A 21,654-nucleotide genomic window follows, 5' to 3' on the forward strand; every position below is an offset into this window, starting at 1 on the left:
AAAAAGGCATACAATAATATAGCAAAATTACATGGCACGCACCCCCCACCAAGTACATGAAGCAAAAACAAGTATGGATGAGGATGTGGAGAAACTGGAACCCTCACACATCACTGGCAGGAATATGAAATGGAACAGCCTCTATGAAAGTTTGGCAGTTCCTCAGAGAGTTAAAGAGTTACCCAATGTGGGGCACCTACGTGGCTCAGTCAGTTAAGCTGCAGATTCTTGATTTCCGGCTCAGGTCAGGATCTCATGGTCTTTTGAGATCAAGCCTGAAGAAGGATTCCATGCTCAGCACAGAATCTGCTTGACAGTCTCTTTCCCTCTCCCTCTGCCCTTTTCCCTGTTCACTCTCTGTCTCTCTAAAATAAGTAAATCTACCCACCCACCCCCAAAAAAAGAGTTACCTGATGACTCAGGATATACCCAATTCCACTCCTAGGTATATACCAAAGAAAACTGAAAACTTATGTCCACACAATAACTTGCTTAAGAACGTCCAGAACTTTAGCCCTAATAGCCAAAAAGTAGAAACAATCTCAACGTCCATCAACTGATGAATGAATAAACCAAGTATGATAAATACATAAAATAAATACTAGTTGGCCATAAAAAGTAATGGAGAACTGATACATGCTGTAATGTGGGTGAACCTTGTAAACATTATGCTAAGTGAAAGGAGCCAGACAAAAAAGACCATATATACTATGATTCCATTTATACGTAAAGGGAAATCTATAGACAGAAAGTAGATCAGTAGTTACCAAAAATGGAGAGTGACTACTAGTGAGTATAAGTTTTCTTTTTTGAGGTATCAAAAATGTTCTGAAATTAGACAGTCATAATAACTGCACAACTTTGTGAATTAACTAAGAACCACTGGGTTGCACATGTTAAAGAGCAAGGATTTTTTTTGTTTTTGCTTTTTTTTTTTGGTTTTTGCTTTTTTTAATTAACTAATTTATTATTTGTTTCAGGGGTACAGGTCTGTGATTCATCAGTTTTACACAATTCACAGCATTCACCATAGCACATACCCTCCCCAGTATCCATCACCCAGACACCCCATCCCTCCCACACCCCTCCACTCCAGCAACCTTCAGTTTGTTTACTGAGATTGAGAGTTTCTTATGGTTTGCTTCCCACTCTGGTTTCATCTTGTTTCATTTTTCCCTCCCTTCCGTGATCCTCTGCCTTGTTTCTCAAATTCCACATATCAGTGAGATCATATAATTGTCTTTCTCTGATTGACTTATTTCTTAGCATAATACCCTCTAGTTCCATCCGCATCATTGCAAAAGGCAAGATTTCATTTCTTTATGGCTGCATAATATTCCACTGTGTATGTATAGGTATATATGCATATATATATGCTACATGTGATATATATATATATGCATGCATACCACATCTTCTTTATTCTTCTGTTGATGGACTTCTAGACTTTAAAAAGCAAGTTTTACAGTATGTGAATTATATCTCAATAAAACCGTTTCATGAAATTAAATATTCAAATGTCTTCAAATAATCAGAAATTTTAAAAGAAAGGAATTCTTTAATTTTACTATGACTGAAAAACAGAAAAAGGAATTTTCATGTGCCTAACTTAGGTGAGAAGATCTGAAAATTTTTCTATGTCACTAAAAAAATTGCCTCTTCACTTTAAATATCAATACATTAATTAATTTAAATATCTGGAAAACCACTAGTTAGACATGATAACAAACAACACAATCAGTAATCAACTGATTCAGGCAGTAATCAACTGCCTGAACTTTCAACTAGCCATTTTGGATCATAAACTAGAGTACTGGGAAAAATACAGATTTCTGAGATCTCAATTCGATTCAGTTTCACTTATAAAAGTGACACAATTTTATTTATCCAGACCAGCTAATAACAGCATCGTTTATCGTGATTGGAAATCCATTTCTGTATTAGTTAGGTTAAGTAATGTTACTATATATATGCTATAACAAACTTCATAATCTCAGTAGCTTTAAAAAAAAAAAAAATCACATGGTACCCTTTTGATATAAAAATCCAGAAGACTCAGGATTGGTAAATCTAAAACTAAGTCCTAATTAAATTGTCCATTAAAAGTCTACTGTTAAGATACTGGTTACACAGATACATAACACTTGACCATCTATGTTAACACCACCACCATTCTTCCTGTTGCTCACACACTACATCCAATAGTCAGCAAGTCCTATCAGATAATGCTACTCTCACTACTTCCACTACTCAACCACTAGATAAAGCCTAGCGATACATCGTACCTGGTATTACATGGTAGAGCAGAGGCAGCTAAATTACCAAGTTAGGAACATCCTGATGGTACTCTGAGGAGCCCAGAGATAGAACCAAGGCCACTCCAAATAAATACCTGCTTAACTAGCTGGCCCAAAAAATTCTGCCACCCACTTAACAGACATTGCTAAAAACCAAGGTGAGGAAAGCTCATCAGCTTAATATTATATGCAAAAATAAGTCATAAACTGGGAAGATGTTTTTCTTCCTAAAAGGTTTACATATACTATCTAAAGTATCTGACTTTTTAACATTTAATCAGATATCAAAAATAGACAAAACACTGTGCATCCCTAATGCATTTAAAATAGAAGAATTTGATAGATGAGTTTACAAAACCAACAACAGTTTCATATTTCTAGAAAGTCACCTCATTGGTATCAAAAGATTAAATTTTTTATATGAGGAACTAAATACAGTCTCTCATTATGGATGGCTTAAAAAAAATCATGTTTTTATTAGTATATCTGAATCAACATAGTCAAAAACCTTAGTAAAAAATCTTCAACTTACATGTTAGTTCAAAGAACTAGAACCCAAGTCCTTACCCACTGAAAGTGGTAATTATTAGTACTTCGGTACTTACATATAGCTCAGTCACTAGCGTCAAATAGCTGTAAAGAGGTGGTTCCCAGAAGGTACACAACATATTGATTCTGTGGGAAATGAATTCTATGAATTTGGACTGTAACATATCTTCCTCTCATTCCCACTAAATTCACCCAAATTAAAAACCCCAGAGAATTCAGAAGCACTGTAAATGGAAGCATGGTTTACCCCAAACTGCCTCTACCCCTAATCTCCTTGGAACAGCAATAAACAAAACCAGCATATAGGAACTTAAAAAATAATTTTCTCTAGAATTCCAAAGGGACATCCCTGCTTAGCTATTTCCACTCACAGGCCATTTGCAAATCAGGTATACATACAACAGAGAATGCCAAAATCCATGTCTGCTATGGTTTATACAAACAAGCAAGAATGTGAAAAGTTAAAGCAAAGCAATGTGCTTTTGAGGTCTTAAGATACTAGATTCCCATAACTTCCCTAAAATTTATCAAAATAAACAGAAATAGCATACACTAACATGACCTGCATTAGAACACTATTAAGGCTATGTTATCCATTCATCTACAGCCTTTAAATGACAAACCATCTAACCATACACCTCTTTTTATACTTCACTTCTTTGCAGTCTGTAAGTATATAGCTAAGATGGCCAGGTCCCTAAATGCCTTTCTTCATCTTATTACATATAACCATCATATACAATGTGAATTAATGGTTTAAGCACTGAGACTTGAAAGTCAGACCAACCCGGGTTCAAATTCTAATTCTACTACCTAAGGAGTTCTATTATCTATACAATAGAGCTAATAAATAAAACTTATATCATAAGGTGTCTATGAGGATTAAATGTGATAAAACATACAAAATACTTAGTAGAATGCTTAAGATACATGGCAACCACTTAGTAAATGGAAGTTTAAAATCTGAGCACCGAAAAAAAATAAAATAAAATAAAATCTGAGCAACAACTGTGACAGTTAAACAAAAGCATTTGAGACTATGAAATCACTATCTATTATGTAGAGGTGAGAAACTTAACTAAAAGTTCTAGAAAAATCCATATCTTAAAAAATGCATGATTAAACAAAACATAGTACTGTTATTTCCTGAAAAAATACATTAGGAAAAGACTACAAAGGAGTTAAATAAAACAAATTTAGGGATGTCCGGGGCTCAGTTGGTTAAGTGCCTGTCTTCAGCTCAGGTCATGACCCAGGGTCTTGGGATGAGTCCCACATAGGGCTCCTCGCTCAGCAGGGATCCTGCTGATTCTCCCTCTGCCTCCAGATCCCCCTGCTTGTGCGCTCCTTCTCTCCCTCCCACCCTTCCTCCCTTTTTCTGAAAAATAAAATCTCAAAAAAATTTAAAAATAAAAAATAAGGGGCACCCGGGTGGCTCAGTCACTAAACATCTGCCTTCGGCTCAGGTCATGATCCCAGGTTCCCTGCTTAGCCGAAGCCTGCTTCTCCCTCTCCCACTCCCCCTGTCTGTGTTCCCTCTCTTGCTGTATCTCTCTCTGTCAAATAAATAAATAAAATCTTTTACAAAATAAAACAGATTTAGTCCTCACTGATTCAAAACTTTTAACTTTTCATCAATCTTCACAATGTAATAATGTCCTTTGTTCAGAGTTTTAAAAATATGAACTATATTGCTACGCGACATGAAACCCTCTTAAACATATGCACTAAAATTGTAAAGACAAGTCTTATAAAACAAAAATTATTTAAAAGTATGGATTATAAGCCCCTTTAAGTCAACAGTTCTGAGACAGTTAAGTAAGTTTTTTAAGTGATATGCCTGAGTAAGGTAATAGGGAATTACAAAAATGAGGCAGATATAAACCTCAAATTATATTATTCAAGCTATTTCCACTGCTAATGAAATTAAGACTTCCATCTGAACTGTAGGCAATTTGGTTATGGAATGTTATATTCTCAGAACCGAACCCATACAACTGGTTCTATTCCTATGTCTTTAATTCTAACATAATCTCAGAGCAGTGGAGCAATTTGAAAAACCAGAACAAACCTCCCTAGCTGAGCAGGAGAGCTAGAAGAGGAAATGATATTGACTGCTTTAGTTTTAAGAGTATAAAGCACCTAGACAAAAGAAATCTACCCAGAACCGAGGGACACGTTTAACAAGCATTTTGACCTCAAGACTGAAAAGTGAGAAGCTAAGGAAAGCCCCAGTTTATCCTCAAAACTGAATTCAGGGTGAGTCGGGTCCATCTTAGTTATTGTTTGTGTATGAGAGAAAGAAGCAATAATGAGAAAGAGGCCTAATAAGACTTAGAGATCCCTACTTTTTAAAGTTTTCTCTAAGACAGTCCATTCTACTGAATAACATTAAGTTCAGCTATTTTCATATTTACATCTCTAGCAAATAAACTTAAACTGGATTAAAGTCACAAACTACTCAAGTAAAAGTCGCCTTCCCGACAGATATCTTCACGCCCCAGGAGCAATTACCCAAATTTACAGAATAATTATTTCACATTACAGGCCAATTTCAGGATCTGAAAATCTAAAGTCATGAAGTGATGACAAATGTCATATCACAACATAATTCACAATTATCTATGTACACTATCAACATGAACTGATGCACTTTTCAATTCCTACACCAAATCCTAAACCAATTATCAATAACATTCAAAGTTAAAGAAAACTCCCAAAGAGTTCAATTCCAGGTTTTTAGTGATGGCACTATAAAGTTTTATGTAAATATGGCAACTGCCCTATTTCCTAACTAGAAAACGCCTTCCCCTCTGGAGCCCATCATGGATCTGCAATCTTTTTACATAGTACAGAATTACAGTGAGAATCATCAGAGCAACATTACCTTTGAAATAAAAGGTTTAAAAAAGAAAAAAAAGCAGCTATTTGTCTGCTTAAAACTGTTACAAACTCTTTAAGAAAAATGTCCCCAAGAGCACCTGAGTGGCTCAGTTGGTTAAGTGAATGCCTTCAGCTCAGGTCATGATCTCTGACCCCAGAGGATCATGCTCCTTGCTCAGCAGGGAGTCTACTTCTCCCTCTGATCCTCCCCCTTCTCATGCTCTCTTTCTCATTCTCTCTCTTTCAAATAACAAAATCTTAAAAAAAAAAAAAAAAAGAAAAGAAATAAAGAAAATAAAGAAAAATGTCACTGTGAACCTTTTCTTAAATCAGCTACACATTCCCTTACCCCCCCCTTCAGAGTTGACCATTCCCTCCCTATGCTCCTACAGCATCCCTCTCGTGTAACACAAGTCACATAATACTAGAGCTTTTTACTACATATCTGTATCCCCACTAGATCTGAGCTTCATAACAGCAAAGGAATCATCATCACCTTCATGCTTAACATATAGACACCCAAATGCCAGGTCAATAAAATCCCAATTAAATAAATAAATGAAGCCCAAGAAAATATGCTTTGGTGGGAAAGGGTTTATTTGCTGCGGGTTTACTGACAGATGGAAAATTGAATTTCAAATATTCATGTGGAGATTGTGATTAAGTCAAATCAGTATCTGACGATAAGACTAAAATCTTAAGACTAAATATGCTCTTGTTTAGCCAGTTCTGTTAACTGTTTAGCTAGTTAGCTAAGAGCTAACTCTGTTAGCTCAGAGTTTAGCCAGAGTTCTGCTAACAGCAGTAGACATGTGACCTATTTTAGAGATCCTAAAAGGACAACTTCAAATCTCCATTCTTTTCCCTCTAGCAGCTCCTATTTACTTTCCTAGAAACCACTGCCCACAGAGACGAAGGCCCTCCACCCACCCTTGGCCCATCAGACCCAATTAGAGTGCTACTGACCAGAGCCATCAACTTTTCTACTCCTTACTGGAGAACACTTACTTCTACAAGGCACTGGAACCATACTCTGCTTCTAAATCATCCACCTCCACCAGGCAGATGTGCGAAGAATCAGGCCTAAGAAATAATCTCTGTTAAACACCAAATAGCACTTAGGATGCCTAAACACAGAATTAGTGTCAAGCAGTCTTTGTGGGTGCTCATAAGAACCCAAACTTCCCTCATAATATATTAATATTGCTTATATTACAAAATGTTCTGTTCTAAATAACCATCTTATAAAGTTAACTTCTAATACTCCAGTTCCTATACTGAAGACTACCTGTGGGGTATCATGAAATAGTTGGTGTGTTCAACAATTTAAAAACTTCAAATCAGTTTTCATGTGGTAAGTAAATTAGAATGTAAGCCTGTCAAATCTAATAACCATGGGAAGTTTTCAGTAAAGTTCTAAGACAACAAACACATGGTCCTCACCCCCAGTTCCACCCACTCTCATTAACTAGAAATAAATTTTAGTATTACAGTTCACCCGGAGGGGTGCCTGGGTAGCTCAGTGGGTTAAGCATCTGCCTTCAGCTCAGGTCACGATCCCAGGGTCCTGGGATTGAGCCCTTCATTCGGCTCCCTGCTCAGTAGGGAGTCTGCTTCTCCCTCTCCCTCTGCAGCACCCCCTGTTTGTGCATGCACGCACTCTCTCTGTCAAATAAATAAATAAAATCTTTTTAAAAAAATACAATTCACTTGGAGATGACTTGCTGGAAGAGAAGAGAAAAGTCAAGTTTGCCACAGTTAAACCTGGAAGTGTGTGTACGAGTTGTAAGTGGGTTAAGGAAACGGTGTAGAAAAGTTTGCAACTGATCTGTCCTCCCAGCAACTAAATGATCCATACAGGTACTAGAGATTAGTACTAGGAGGGCAGAACTCCTGCCAAAAACTGACTTCTAGGGTGCAGGTAAGGCAAATGGGTTTCACACCACTATTCTCTTAGATACTTTTTGAAAAAGAAAAAGTTTTAGAAAAGTGGTAACTCTTGGTCTACCATAGTGCAAACCAAGTCCCTGTTGGTTTAATCATACAATATAAAGATCTCATGTAAGCACATACTTGAGCATATATCTAAATGTATATGTATATACACACTTTTATATATAGATACATATATAGAGACAGAGACACACAAACACACACTTAGATATATGCTCTGGTATATACTTATATATTTAGGAATGGTATTCCAGCTATGTTATAAACAGCACTATGGAAGTATCTGACTTTCAATTCTGACTATTCTGAAAAACTATTTTTCTACTTTGAAAATGTGTAGAATGTATCATATGCAATAGGAAATCTTCTGTAAACCAGAAAATTTTAAAACAAGTCTGTTACCCCTGTGAAAATCTTAACTTTAAAACAAAGGATCTGGAAAAAATGACAGTTCCAGCTAGTTTGTTCCAAGCACTTAAATAACTCGGGGGTTTTATTTCCTCTATTAAAAATATTTGTATCAAAAATACTGACAAGACCAACTAAGAGTTGTTTTTCTAAACCTCCTGCTTTTGCAGTAACTGCCTTATTTTTGTAGTTCTTCTAAAAGTCTCAATGCCTAACTAAAGCAATAAAAGCTTTAATATAGGTTGCAGTGTTTACCTTTTTTTTTTTTTAAGGATCCATCTGTCTCTCCCATACTAGGCCAATGACTTAAGTCTAATGAAAATGATCCTTTTTTATGCCTGTCAGTTATTATGTCCCTTGATATTTTTGTACACAGTACTCTTACTAATTAACTGAACCTCATGAGGAAGATATTAATGATGGCTGAGACACTCAAGAGACACACACACACACACCTCGGAACTCAAAATACTTCGCAGTCTAGCAAGAGACCTATTTGATTCAAGAGGGGAGGGGATGAACAGAGAGACGGGAGTGCATGGCACGAAAAGTTGCTGGCCAGAGCAGCTGTGCCCAGCTTTTAAGACACTTACTGGTTTGCTAGGGTACACGTTAGATAGATGCGTTTTTAGTTTCCCCACGGTCCAGTTCAAGAAGCAGCTAATAGTCTGGTCACTGTATTTCTGATTTGGTGCTTTAATGATGAGGGTCACAGGAATCTCCATCCCATTTTGGTCCATGGTGCCCCCGAGTTGAACAATCAAGAGGAGCAGCCCAAATGAGCCGAGGTGGTAACTGCCGGCGCGACTGGCACAGGGATGGCAGCAAGTAGGTTCTTAATATTCCGTGTCCAAGTCAGTCACAAGAGCATCGGGCGATACAAAGGCCATTGCCGGTACCAAGGATGATGGACAGTGGCGGCGGCGGGGTCCGGGGACCCGGCCGTGGGTGCAGCTTTCCCCGCCAGGTCCGGGCTCCGCCGGGCTCCGGACTGCGGAGAGAGGCCGGGAGGAAGAGAGAGAAAGCAATGATAAGGGAGGGAGTCACTGCCCCGCCCCGCCGCGACCCCCAAGCTGAAACGCAATAAGGCCCCTACGCGACGGCCCTGCCAAACGGACCAGAGAAGGGGCCGAGCCGCTCAGGGCGACCCGCCGGGGCAGGGGGTACCTGAAAGAAGGCCGCGGGGCCCGCCACCGCCGCCCTCCGCGCCCGGACAGGGCCGCCGTCCGCACAGTCCCACCGGGCGTCCTCCGCGGCGGCCGCTCCCTTCCTGCTGCTCCGCGGCGGCCACAGCCCGGCCCCGGGTCTCGCGAGGCGGCGCGGTGGCCGCGGGAGAAGTTGGCCAAAGGGCGCGGTCCGCTCTCCGCCTGACCCCTCGGGCGGGACGCGGCAGCGCGGCGCAGGGCCGGGCGCGGCCAAGGCGGCGGCAGGTGGCAGGAGGGCGGGGACTAGAAGCCCAGGGTCCCGGCGCGAGCGCGCTGGTTTTGTTGTTGTTACGAGGAAGGACCGGGGCCCCTTTAAGCCGGAAGGCGCAGGACGGAAGTGCGTCACGCGCGGCCCGCCCCGGCGCCCGGCTTTGGCTCTGTAGTCGGAGCCCCCCGCCGCCCCCTGACCGCCCGGGGGACAGCGGGCTGAGCTCCAGGTCGCCCCGAAGCCGCTGGGCTGTGCTGGAGCCCACCTGGCCTGACCGCTCGCTCGCTCGGTCCCGTCCCCCAGCCGTGCTCAGGCCTCACCACGAGCTGAGCTGGCGCTAGCACGTCCTGTTTTGACCACACCCTGAAGACTGGAGAAGTGTTCTCCACCCTAAGAGTTTCTCTGCAGAAGTTAGTGTCCTTCAAGATGCCGAATCAAACTTCCGCTCCAAATGTCTTGTGTCAACTATCTGCAAAGCACGGTACCAGGACCTTTGGTGGAGGAGAGACCCTGGGGTACACTGCGTAGGGAGCAAAGGCTTTCATTGAAGCCTGAAGCCTGCCTTTACTTTCCGTGTGACCCTGGCTATCCTTTCTGAGCCTAGGTTTAGTTCTCCAAACGGTAATAGCTAACTGCGTGTTGATGAGCACATGAGCCACGTATGTAAGCCTTCTGGTACAGTTCAGGCATATGACAGTATCTCAGATGTTAATTTCCATCTCTTTCTTCTTAGTCTTCACAGAAGTTGGCAAGTGTTTACTGAGCCCCTACTGTGTGTTTCGTTCAGTGGGAGATGAAGAAAGATGAGAGTGTTATTTTTCTGTTTCACGGCTTGGGCATAAAACGCAAAGGTTTTGTCCACTGCCCAAAACTGACTTATTCTCCATTATCTGCACGGGTTTGGGGATCAGTACAGCAAGTTAAAGTTGGACGTGCATTTTACACTTCCACTTACAGGACAAGGCAAGCAGATAATAAAGAGAGCTAGTCTTTTTCCCTCTCGCCTTCAGAAGGGTTAATGAAGGTTAGCTACCATTTAGTGACCAAGGAGGAAACTCTTCCTCTATAGCTAATGCAGCAGGATCCCTTACACCCTAACTTCCTTCACCACCTTCTTTGTGGTAGGACATCTACCATATTTGAGCCATACCCTCTAAATGCTCTTCAGAAATAAGAGTGAGGCCCCCTTTATTTTTTATCATGTAGTGAAGATAGCTTACTATGACTCAGGTTTTCTGTAGCAGACCCGGTCTCTTTCTACCTAGTATTTAGTCAACCTAATGGAACTTTAACTTAATTCTAGCTAAAAATACCTTTTCTAGACTCCTGTACATCTAGGGGTAGTCCATTTGACGCAGCTCCAGCCAATTAGACAAAAGTTGAAGTTGCCACTGGCCCTCTCAAGAAAGCTTTTAGATGGACATGTTCTGTGGGCCAGAACATGTCCTAAACCTGTTTTTTTTTTTTTTTGCTTGAGGAATATGATGCCAGAGGTGCAGCAGCTATAGTTCGGTCATGAAGCAACAAACGGAACAGAGGCCTGCATTCCAAGGATGACAGAGCAGAACAATTCAAAGAGGCTAGATCCTTTATGGCATCATTGTGCGACCATGTAAGTCCATGTAAGCTGTCTGCCCTAAGACTTCTTTTGTGTCCATTTCCCGTTTGAGCCAGGAAGTTTCCGCAACCACCTCCACCCAACTCTGCAACTCTTGTCACTTACGCTTGTGACTTAGACTGAGTAATGTGGTCATCTCAGTTGGCACTGTGAAATGTCCATTTTTGGTGATATATACGTTAGTAATTATTAACATTAAGGCAGAATGTGCATTTCACTGTGCTCTTCACTATTTAAAGCAGAGGTTCACTAGTACGGACAAAAACATTTAAAAATGTAATGAACATTCAAGAGATTGAAATATATGGTTATAAAAATGATATAGACAAAAATGATTTTTTTAAATTTCACAGTCACCTAAGTGCTTTAGAAATGCTTTTGATGCTGTTGAATTTGGCCATAACACATGATCCTGGAATGTGATCCCATTTTTGTTAAGTATACATGTGTATAGAACAATGTATGAAAGGATGGTCCCCAAAATGTGGATAGTGTTTACCTTGGAATTTGGGGTAGAAAAAATTTGTTAGCATTGAGGAGATGCAGGATTGCAGTTACTTAAAGACTGCTATGAGCATTGAACTGCCTATTTAGATCATTGTACAAGTTACAGATAAATGGAAATGGGAAAGAACAATTGTACATCTCAGTTACCATTTATTGCTAAAAAAGAGCCTCCAATGAGAATACTTAAGGGTGTGATGCTAATAGATAGTAAAGTATTTATGGTGGTTAAGACTAAATATACTTAAGGGGTGCCTGGGTGGCTCAGGGAGTTAAGCCTCTGCCTTCGGCTCAGGTCATGGTCTCAGGGTCCTGGGATGGAGCCCCACATCAGGCTCTCTGCTCAGCGGAGAGCCTGCTTCCGCCTCTCCCTCTTCCTGCCTCTCTGTCTACTTGTGATCTCTCTCTCTCTCTGTCAAATAAATAAATAAAATCTTTAAAAAAAAAAAAAAGACTAAATCTACTTGAACAATATTAACTATTCAGCACACATAATCCTAGTAGATAATTCAGTAGTTCAGGGTGACTTCTGCCCATGGGGTTAAGAAAGTAAAACACGTCTAAAAGAAAATTATTTGTAAATCATGAGTTGATTTACAGTATTTGTGGGACATTTTCCAATTCTTTTCATCTTTGGGGTGGGAAAGAAGATAGCTAGATAAGCATATATTGACTCATACTGTGAGATAACAGTTTCTCCTAAAAATCTAAAGAAAATAAAGTGCTTGTTACTGAACTTTTCTTAACTGAAATTTGGACTATCTTCCAGGAAGGTAAAATACTTTTTGATGTTGAATAATATAGTTTGTGGTGTTTTGATTTTTTTTTTTTTTTTTAATAATCTTGAGAGGAAAGACTTCAGTCAAGTGATGATCTTGCAGTTGCAAATTTCAAAGATGATGTTGGCCATCTGGTTTCTGATTCCTTCTATTTCTACTTACACCAAACTTGTCTTTTTTTTTTTTTTTTTTTTAGGACGCTGTGCCACAAAGTATCTAATCAAATGTTAATCAAGTTCATTGTTTAAAAACAATGAAATCCTACACTTAAAGCCTAGGCAAATTAGCTCGTTTCAACACTACACTTTCAAAATCTTAATGGGTCCCAGATGTTTGATTATAAACCATATTGTGGAAATGGAAGGAAGAAAACCACACATGCATTAAACGCCAAATGGGTGATTTGAGGGATGTGTCATCTAATGAGTTCTCAGAACAGCCCTGAGAGGTAGTGAGGACAGTGAAGTGCAGAAATGCGAAATGTCTTGCCCAAAATCACGCAGCTAGTTCTGACTCCTGTATAATGCAGACTCTTCCCACTACACTGAACTTTCTTATTTAAAGATATTCATACCTACCAAGACACATTCAGGAGGAGAAGGCTTTCAGGAACAACATCTTAGAAGTTATCTAGATCAGTATTCCAGCTACTGCCAGAATCACCATATCTCTGAAGGGCAGTCAGCCAACTTTGGCTTGAACCCTTCCAAGGAGAAGGAACACTGTTGTTTTCACTACAGCATGACCTGATGTTCAACAGCCATGGTTATTATAAGCGAATTAAAATCTGCCTTCCTATTATTTGCCATTAGACAACTTTTCTCCTCTTGCCGAATCTAAAATATGTTACCCTTATACCACATGCCAGCCCTTCAAATGAATAAATACTCTGACTTCTCCAGACTAAAAAGGCCCAGATCCTTCAGTCATCCTTAAGAATAGTTTCCAGATCACCCAGAATACTGACTCACCTTTGGACACAGTAGTTTGTGTATCCCTCATCAATTATGGTGACTGCAATAAGCATTTAGACACATAAGTTCCTTAGAATAGTCTTCATAAGGACACATCTGTATTTCTATTAATGTGTGCATTAGTAGAAATCTTCATAAGCTGGTTTCACCGTTGGATTTCTGCTTTTCAGAAACTATGTATCTAGTCGATACTTAGAGTGACCATTTGGCTAAGACTGAAGTCTCTCCCTGATAATTCAATCTAGTGACTTACTTATGACAGTCCTTGGAGGAAATTGTAGCCAAATAATACCTCACTGACTTCTTTAGGTGACGAGAGAAGCAGGGAAGGGCAAATCCCTTATACTTTTCACCCTTTAGAGAATTTTGACTTAAATTTATGGATTGTCTATTGCTGCGAAACAATATACACCCAAAACCGCGGGTCAGAATTTGGGGAACTGGTTAGCTAGTGGTGTTGGTTTGAGTCTCTCATGAAATTGTAGGCAGGATTTCAGCTGCAGGAATTCAGATTCAATTTTCTGAAGGTCAGGACCTGTTGGGATGACTGGAGATACTTCTTCCAAAGTGGCTCACTTGTAAGGCTGACAAGCTGGACTGGTTATTAGTGTGAAATCTCACTTCCTCCCCATGTAGGTTTCTTCACCGCACAGCTCCAGTGTCCTCACAACAGCGGGATTCCCCCAGAATGAGAGGTCCAAGAGACAAAGGCAGAAGCAGGAATGCCTTTCATCTCAGAAGTCACACCATACCACCTCCATGGTGCTCTGTTGGTCACAGAAACCAGCCCTAAGTCAGCGTGGGAGGAGAGTACGTACAAGCATGAATACCAGGAGGTAAGGACCATCAGTCTCATAGTGGAAGCCAGCTACCACCATAATGACCCTTACCAAAGCATAACAGGTCATAGTAGACACCCCGTTCTCTCAATATACAACCATCCAAGTCCAAATCCCAGTCATAGTCTTGTGATTGTTTCACAACTGCTTGCCTTTCCTCTCTCCCCCGCCAGAGATCTTTCACCAATTTCCTTCCCCCCAAATTAGAACCATCCTCAACACTATTGGCTCTATTTCTCAAATGTTTATAAATGTTTACATTTGTTGCTAAAAGCAAATATAGTTGAATTTGGGAATACTACATTTGCTATTCCACAGTAGTCAAGAATAATCACTAAATTGAACCTGGAGAATAGTCCTTAGGCCTTACCCATGGCCTTATCTCTTAATCTGAGTTCAGAGATATACCTTGAATCATCTACAGAACTGTGCACTTATGCTCATGTGTGCATTTATCCAGAGAGAAAGTCCATGGTTTTTATCGGTTTCTCGAAAGGGCCATTTCTAATGCCTTCCGGAGCCCCTAGTAAAATCCAGTCCTCATTGTAAGGTTTTTCCAGTTAAAGGAAATGGGTTATTGAGCCATTTATCAAGTTTTTGCCTCAAAAATCCAAAAATACTCTTCACTGCCTGGTTTGTGATAATAAAGATAAACCCTGTAAATATTTCTCCTTCTCTAGCTGTCATGAAACTAAGCTTTGTCAGTAGAGGGCACTGGAGGGACACTAGAGGAAGAAGAGATCTCTCCACCTGTGTAGTGTCGTATTCTTTAGGTGGGCTCTTCCAGCACACAAGGCTTCTGCAGCCCATGCTGGGTAGCAATCCCCATGAGCAAATTCTCCACAAGCCCTCTCAGGCAACTTTGCAGGCAACCCTCATGAACAGCTTCACAAGTGGCTTCACAGTGGAGACCACCAATACAATACCCTCCAGAAGCAGCCGCCCCTCACACCCATTAGGCAGCCTTGAGCAAACCCCTCTGAACTCAAATGAGCCATAATCACTGGACTTCTTTAAAAAGGGTCCATCTCAGGCCTAAGAGAAATTGGATGATCCCTATATCTGATTTTCCTATATTCTTTAGAATTCTCTTTGCTCCTACTAACCATCTTTTTATCATTCTAATTCCCTGTTAGAAGGAATAATTCTTTATATTTAACCTTCCATGTTCAAAATATTGTTTGATTTCTCTCTTGATTGGACCCTGATACATAGAATTGGCATCAGTAGTGGTCCCAGGAGATAAACATATAAAGAATTTAGGAATTGTTTTGGTCATGCCTTTTGGCTGAACTCCTGTCAGTGGGAAATGAGGTAAGGGCATTACAATTAAACTACCACTTGTGGTTGATTATGATGACATACCAACTGTAGCAAGGGATTGCTCAAGTGTTGTTGTACTTGACCATTATGGCACTTAAGATGCCCATCAAGACAGTGGCATGGGACAGATTCTTCTGAATGCACTTTAGTTCTTATCGAGAGAAAGTGATGAAAAAAAAAAATGACAAGTTCATCTTTGAACTCTCAGTTCCAGTCACACCATAAGACCAGAATGCTTCCATGATAGCTATAGAAGAATCTTTTAGTTCTTGCAGACAGAGGGATGATGTTGATGAGAATCATGCACAAAATTTGAAGAGTTGCTAAATTATAGCAATAATTGAATTCACAGTCCCATCACATTTTTCACTTAAAAATTAGGGTATTCCACGGGAAAGAATGAGATCCTGAAGTTGGAGAGGGGACATCTGCTTAGACCCAGATGAAACTGACAGTCTTAAACTATAAGTCACTCTAAGGTTCTTCAGTTAATTAAAGTAGCCTGCCCTCAGGAGACTAGCCTTATTGCTTAAAAATTCTGTGATAATCTCAGCTGGGGCAGAGTCCTTAAGAGAGGATGTTTCTTCTCCTCAAGACCCACCATAACCATCTCCTATTGCATATTGTATCTCGTAGACCTACAACTAGGGTTAAATCTCAGCATGTTTCATGATGACAGGTACACACCATGAAGCAGGAAGAAATAGCTTACACACCAAAATACTGGCAAGCCTTTGGTAACCTCTATCAGCAGAAATTGGGAACATGCATGGCTGTATATTCTAAGAGTGTTAGACTGAGAAGGATGAAATACAACACTAGATTGGGACAAATTCTTCAATATGAGTGTACTTACTAGAGATTCCAGAGTTCATGTGCTAGTTCATAAAACTAATGGTGGTGCTCACAATTTGATTGATTGACTGAAACTTGGTCTCAATCATGACCTACATTTAATACAGCTAAGATACCAGAGCTTTCCTGGCATGATGTAGCTAAAGGAATCCAAGGGCCTAGGGAGATAGGAATGTTAAACTCTATCATGTGTTACCTACGCACTCACCCCCCCCCTCCAATGTTCCATGAGAACACCCAAAAGCACTCACTTCACCAAGATATTGAGAAACCCCTCAGTGAGGGGAGCACTCACATGCTTGTAAAGCTCTGTGGTTGCTCTCATTTGTTGACAAAGTATGGCTGAAAGGGATGCTGCCACTGAGATGAACTCCCTAGTATAGTGCCGGATAGGAGACAGCACCCTGAAATGATGGGAATGTTTTCTAGGACACGGTATGTTTGAATCAGCGGCCATTATATGCAGAAAGGCATGTGAATTCTTAGCTCAACTGCAAAGATACTTAATGTCCACCATTTACATAATAATAATTGGGCTAGTCAGTGTTGTAGAGGATGTGAAGAGCAGTAAGACATACTCACCTTCGAGGAGTTTGCAGTTTAGTAGGAAAAAATAAGAAGCACACAAATGACTATAAGACACAATAGGCAAAGAGATGCCCCAGGCCCTTCTATACCCCAGCCAGTTCATGCCTCACTAAAAGTGGAAGAGGAAAGGGAGGTTACATATGTGATCTGTTATATGAAAGTGGTCTGGGGCAATTTGCAAAAAGCAAACAGTAATTTGACATGACTTTTCCTTTCCTCGGCCTTTTCCAGCTTTTCCTCACATTTCCCCCAGATTATATGTTCATTAAAAACCCATCCACTGCCTTTCTCCAGGCCCAACTGAGCCTCTTTCAGTTCAGCCACCAGGAAGCTAAGAAGATGGCCTCCATACCACCAGGCATGCACGCATACCTCCCCTTTATTAATGCCTGTTTTTCACTGTGCCATGCTTAAGGACAGCCTCAACCCCTTTTCATACTCACTACGATCCCTCCCATTTCGCTTCCAGTAGGTACAGTAATTTCATTCTGTTGCTAGTGGCTTCCTGGTTAATTGTGTTAAGATTCTGAGGCCAGATCTAGGATCAGCAGAATAATTGATTGTTTGAATGACAAGAGTAAGGGAAAGAGGGAATGGCAACTAAGTATTTCAAACACTGTACACTAGAAACCCATTTCATTCACTCATTCATTCATTCATTCTATGTGTTTTCACACTCCAAAGATTTTGTACTTCTTATCTTGAAAAGCAGTTCCAAGAACATGTGTAACAGTTTTTAAATAATTATAAAAGTGGTCAGGGGAGGGGTGCTTGAGTGGCTCAGTCAGTTAAGCATCTGACTTTTGATCTCAACTCAGGTCCTGATCTGTGGCTCAGCAGGGAGTCTGCTTGTCTCCCTCTCCTTCTGCCCCTTCCCCCCCCCCCCCGCCCGCCTCACGCACATGGGCACGTGTTTTCTCTTTCTCTCTCTGTCTCTAAAATAATAAGTCTTTAAAAAAAAAAAAAAGTGTGGGCATGGTCAGGGGAAAGGCCACAGTTCTTGAGAAAAATCTTGGCTGAGTTCATATTTTCTACTCTTCTTAGTTTCTTTGTGTATTTTTCTTCATGACTCCCTATGGTTTGTCAACTAGGTGGAGTCTTTGAAACAGCAAGCTAGCTTTAATTAAGAAAATTTATTAAATTCCAGGCTTTAGAGAGTACTAGGACAGTTTCTTGAGTACAGTCTATGTACCACTCATTCTTAAAGAATGCAGGATTTTTATCTCCCTGAAGGGATTTATGTTTCACAACTTTGATGTTGCCCAGTGTACAATGCTCAGTTCTGTTGCAAGAGTTTCTAACTAAAGTCACTCAAGAAGGAAACTAAAGCAGCTTAGCAACAAGCAGAGCCCCCATTACACATGTGGAGTGTGCTAGGTGTTTTTGTACAGTGATCTTTTTGAATCCCCTCAAGACAAATGCTGAGCCCCTATTTCCAAACTTCCCCATTCTTAGATGCTTTCTTTGTGCTTCCACCCACGTGACATCTCTTATCGCATTTACCATGTGACCATTATCTCTTGATAAGTGTGTCTCTTTCCCCAGACTGTGAGCTCCCTGGGGCTACCTAGAATGCTGTCACTTTTTTATCACTAGTACCCAGCACATTTCCTATTGCATAATGACAATAAATATTATCGACAAAATGATAAAACTCATTTTACAGAGAAGGGAGAAGAGCTGTGGAGAAGCTAAGTAATTTGCCCAAAGTCACTCAGTTAATAATTGTTAGAGCCGTTGATATAAGAGTCCATTAATTTTATGGCATTTCCTATTTGTTCCTATTTAATTCCACTTCTGGCTTCTGATTCTGTAAGATTTTTGTGTAACTATCCATGTGCTCTTTTACGTGTGTAATAATAGACAGTAGAGTGTCTGGTAGAACTACAGGATAGGTGTCTGGGTCAGTAAGGAGATGTACCATGAGATTAGCAAAAAGACTACTGAATTGTCACAGAGACAAAGTTCAGAAGTGATGGGGGGATGTGACTCTTCATATACCTGCTGAGAATTTGAGGTAGCTAAAAGCAGCATCCCTGATAACTATAAACTTGTTTGTTATCTACCCACAGATATTTTAGCATTATACCTAATCCTTATCTTTTACACCCTTCTGTCATTTAATGATGAGCCAGACCACAGGCATTTTTCTGATAACTCCCTTGCCAAACTCAGTATTTTAATCTGTTATTTGTTCTTTTACATGTAACTGGAATCTCCTATAATTATTATATGCGTGTAGCATTTTTATTTTGAGTCTGTGAAAGCCATTCCTTGGTTAACACAACAGTGTTCTATTCATTCTTACCTTAAAGTACAGCTTATAGAGTAACGCTTCAGGAAGGGAAAAGTTTGAGGCACTTCCAATGAACTGCCCATATTTGTGAAGATGTCTAGGAATTAATAAAAATAAATTTAAAGAAGGAAGAGAGTGTTCTGCATAATCTGGTATTTTTTTCTCGGATTCATGTGAGACATGAACTTTGCTCCTACCAATTACGTATTGGTTCTCCAGTTTTTGCAAGAAAATTCCCTTAGAAGCCTCTGTTTGAATACATGGTTTCATTTTGACTTATTATTAACAGAAACCATTTTTAGATTGATATATTATAGAAATATCATAGAAAAAAAATCAGTTGTAATTTTTTATTAAAAACGTATTTTTTAACTTTATAAGAAACTTTTGGCTTTTATAATCCCACTATCTATTAGCAACTATCTTTATTTTTTATGATGTCTTCCAGTTTTCATTATGTATGTATGCATATTTATAATGAATTCATGCATATGTATGGTTTTATAAGGTTATAATAATAGTATTATGTGTAATAGTAATAGTATTATGTGTAATAACTATTATTATAACCTTATATTAGTAGTATTATGTAATACTATTATACTATTTATTATATATGATATAACATATAATATTGTATTTATTATACTATTATTACTATACTATTAACTATTATATACTAATATACATAATATATATAAAAAACTAACACTATTTTAGAAATACCTTTTTTCACTTAAAAGTGTTTTTGTAAGTTCTTATTTCTATTTGATTACTTTTTTAACTTTACAAAATCATATTATCAGTGCTAGAGTTTCAAAATATAATGCCATATTAACAAAATATAATTAATTTTATTCAGTTGTTTCTCAAGTGATAAGTGAGTTCACAATTTTTCATTATTAAAAATAATATTTCTGAAAAAAAACAAAAAAAATAAAATAAAAAATAAAAATAATAATTCTGTAAATACCTTGGTATGCTTAGCTCTTAATCTTGAAACATATTGCTAGGAGAATGATTACCACATCAAAGGAACTGAACATTTTGTCACTCTTGATATTCTTTGGCCATTATATTTTTAAATCAATTGAAGTAAAGTTTGAAATGAAAGTAAGAATTTGGCATTATTTTATTTTTAACTTGCTTTAGTTCAGCTGTAGATATAAAATGTGTAGTCATCAACATTTTGAATTTTTTTTTTTTAAGATTTTATTTATTTGACAGAGACACAGCAAGAAAGGGAACAGGGGGAGTGGGAGAGGGAGGAGCAGGCTTCCCACTGAGCAGGGAGCCCAATGCAGGGCCCAGAGCCAGGACCCTGGGATCATGAGCTGAATCCAAGGCAGACACTTAATGACTGAGCCACCCAGATACCCCAACATTTTGAAATTTCCAAAAATATGCCACTTTGTCTATTTTGTTACAAGTGATACTAGCTTACTATCAAAAAGTCATGGCTGGATTCAGTTCTCTTTCTCATTCTTTGATTACCCAATGATATATTGCTATCATTCATTATTGGGTATTCTCCCAATAGAAAAGATGGCCTACATCTTTAAGACTCATGACTTCCATATATGAGATCTCAAGATTCTGATTATCCTTACTTGGCTCTAATGCCTACCCTGGACCAATCATTATGTCCATGAAGATGTAGTACTCTTATTGGTCCATCTTGGTCACATGTTGATGAGATGGATTACAAGGCACTGTGACTGACAGCCCTCCCAAGGAGCCATGAATTTGGAAAGGTGATTTTCTTAGAGGGGCTATTGGTAGCCAGAAACAACATATCTGTTATATGCATGACCTGTGTTGTTTTTAAACTTCTTTACATTTATAAATGTAAATGTAAACTTGACCCTATTTAAGATTGTGAAGTAAGGAAGTTTTACTTTCTCTCATCTCCCCTTTACTGCATCTTTCTTCCTCTTTTCTCTCAGACCTACCCTCCACTGTCCAGTGACCTAATAATCTTTCTAACCTGTTTCCTATCAAAACCAACTCTCAGTTAGTAGAGTTGAAAACAAACTGAAAAATCAAATTAAGACCCAGGATTCAAATTCCTATCTTCTTTAAAGTTGGTTTGTTTTTAATTGAGGACAATCAGAAAGGAGTAAGAAAGACAGAACTTTCAGGAGAGTAGGGACATCTGAGCACCTTCAGATATTGCCCTTATACTAAGAATTCATTTCCCCCCCCTTTGTTTATAAAAATATTTATTTATTTGAAAGGGAGTGAAAGAGAGAGAGAGAACACAAGCTGGTGGGGGTGGTTTGCAGAGGAAGAAAAAAACTCCCCACTGAGCAGGGAGCCTAATTCAGGGCTTGATCTCAGGGATCATGACCTGAACTGAAGGTAGATGCATAACC

The 21,654-nt window shown here is 39.3% G+C and overlaps 1 protein-coding gene and 1 long non-coding RNA gene across 2 annotated transcripts in view; one reads left to right on the forward strand and one right to left on the reverse strand.

The window, feature by feature from the left end:
* Positions 1 to 9,578, reverse strand: part of LOC111147362 (HERPUD family member 2) — a 31,067-nt gene extending 21,489 nt beyond the window's left edge. Inside the window, exons 1-2 of the mRNA XM_022503362.1 lie at positions 9,258 to 9,578; positions 8,684 to 9,081 (exon numbers count right to left, since the gene is read on the reverse strand). Of these exons, the coding sequence (XP_022359070.1) occupies positions 8,684 to 8,830 (147 nt within the window). The 5' untranslated portion in view covers positions 8,831 to 9,081; positions 9,258 to 9,578. The remainder of the gene's footprint in view (positions 1 to 8,683; positions 9,082 to 9,257) is intronic.
* Positions 9,579 to 9,860: 282 nt separating this feature from the next.
* The window catches only part of LOC111147313, a 30,293-nt gene continuing 18,499 nt past the window's right edge, over positions 9,861 to 21,654 (forward strand). Inside the window, exons 1-3 of the long non-coding RNA XR_002640611.1 lie at positions 9,861 to 9,984; positions 10,981 to 11,115; positions 14,015 to 14,214. This is a non-coding gene — a long non-coding RNA (uncharacterized LOC111147313). The remainder of the gene's footprint in view (positions 9,985 to 10,980; positions 11,116 to 14,014; positions 14,215 to 21,654) is intronic.

This window comes from Enhydra lutris, unplaced genomic scaffold (genome assembly GCF_002288905.1).
Source record: "Enhydra lutris kenyoni isolate GAN:26980312 unplaced genomic scaffold, ASM228890v2 scaffoldscaffold16, whole genome shotgun sequence".
NCBI lineage: Eukaryota > Metazoa > Chordata > Mammalia > Carnivora > Mustelidae > Enhydra > Enhydra lutris.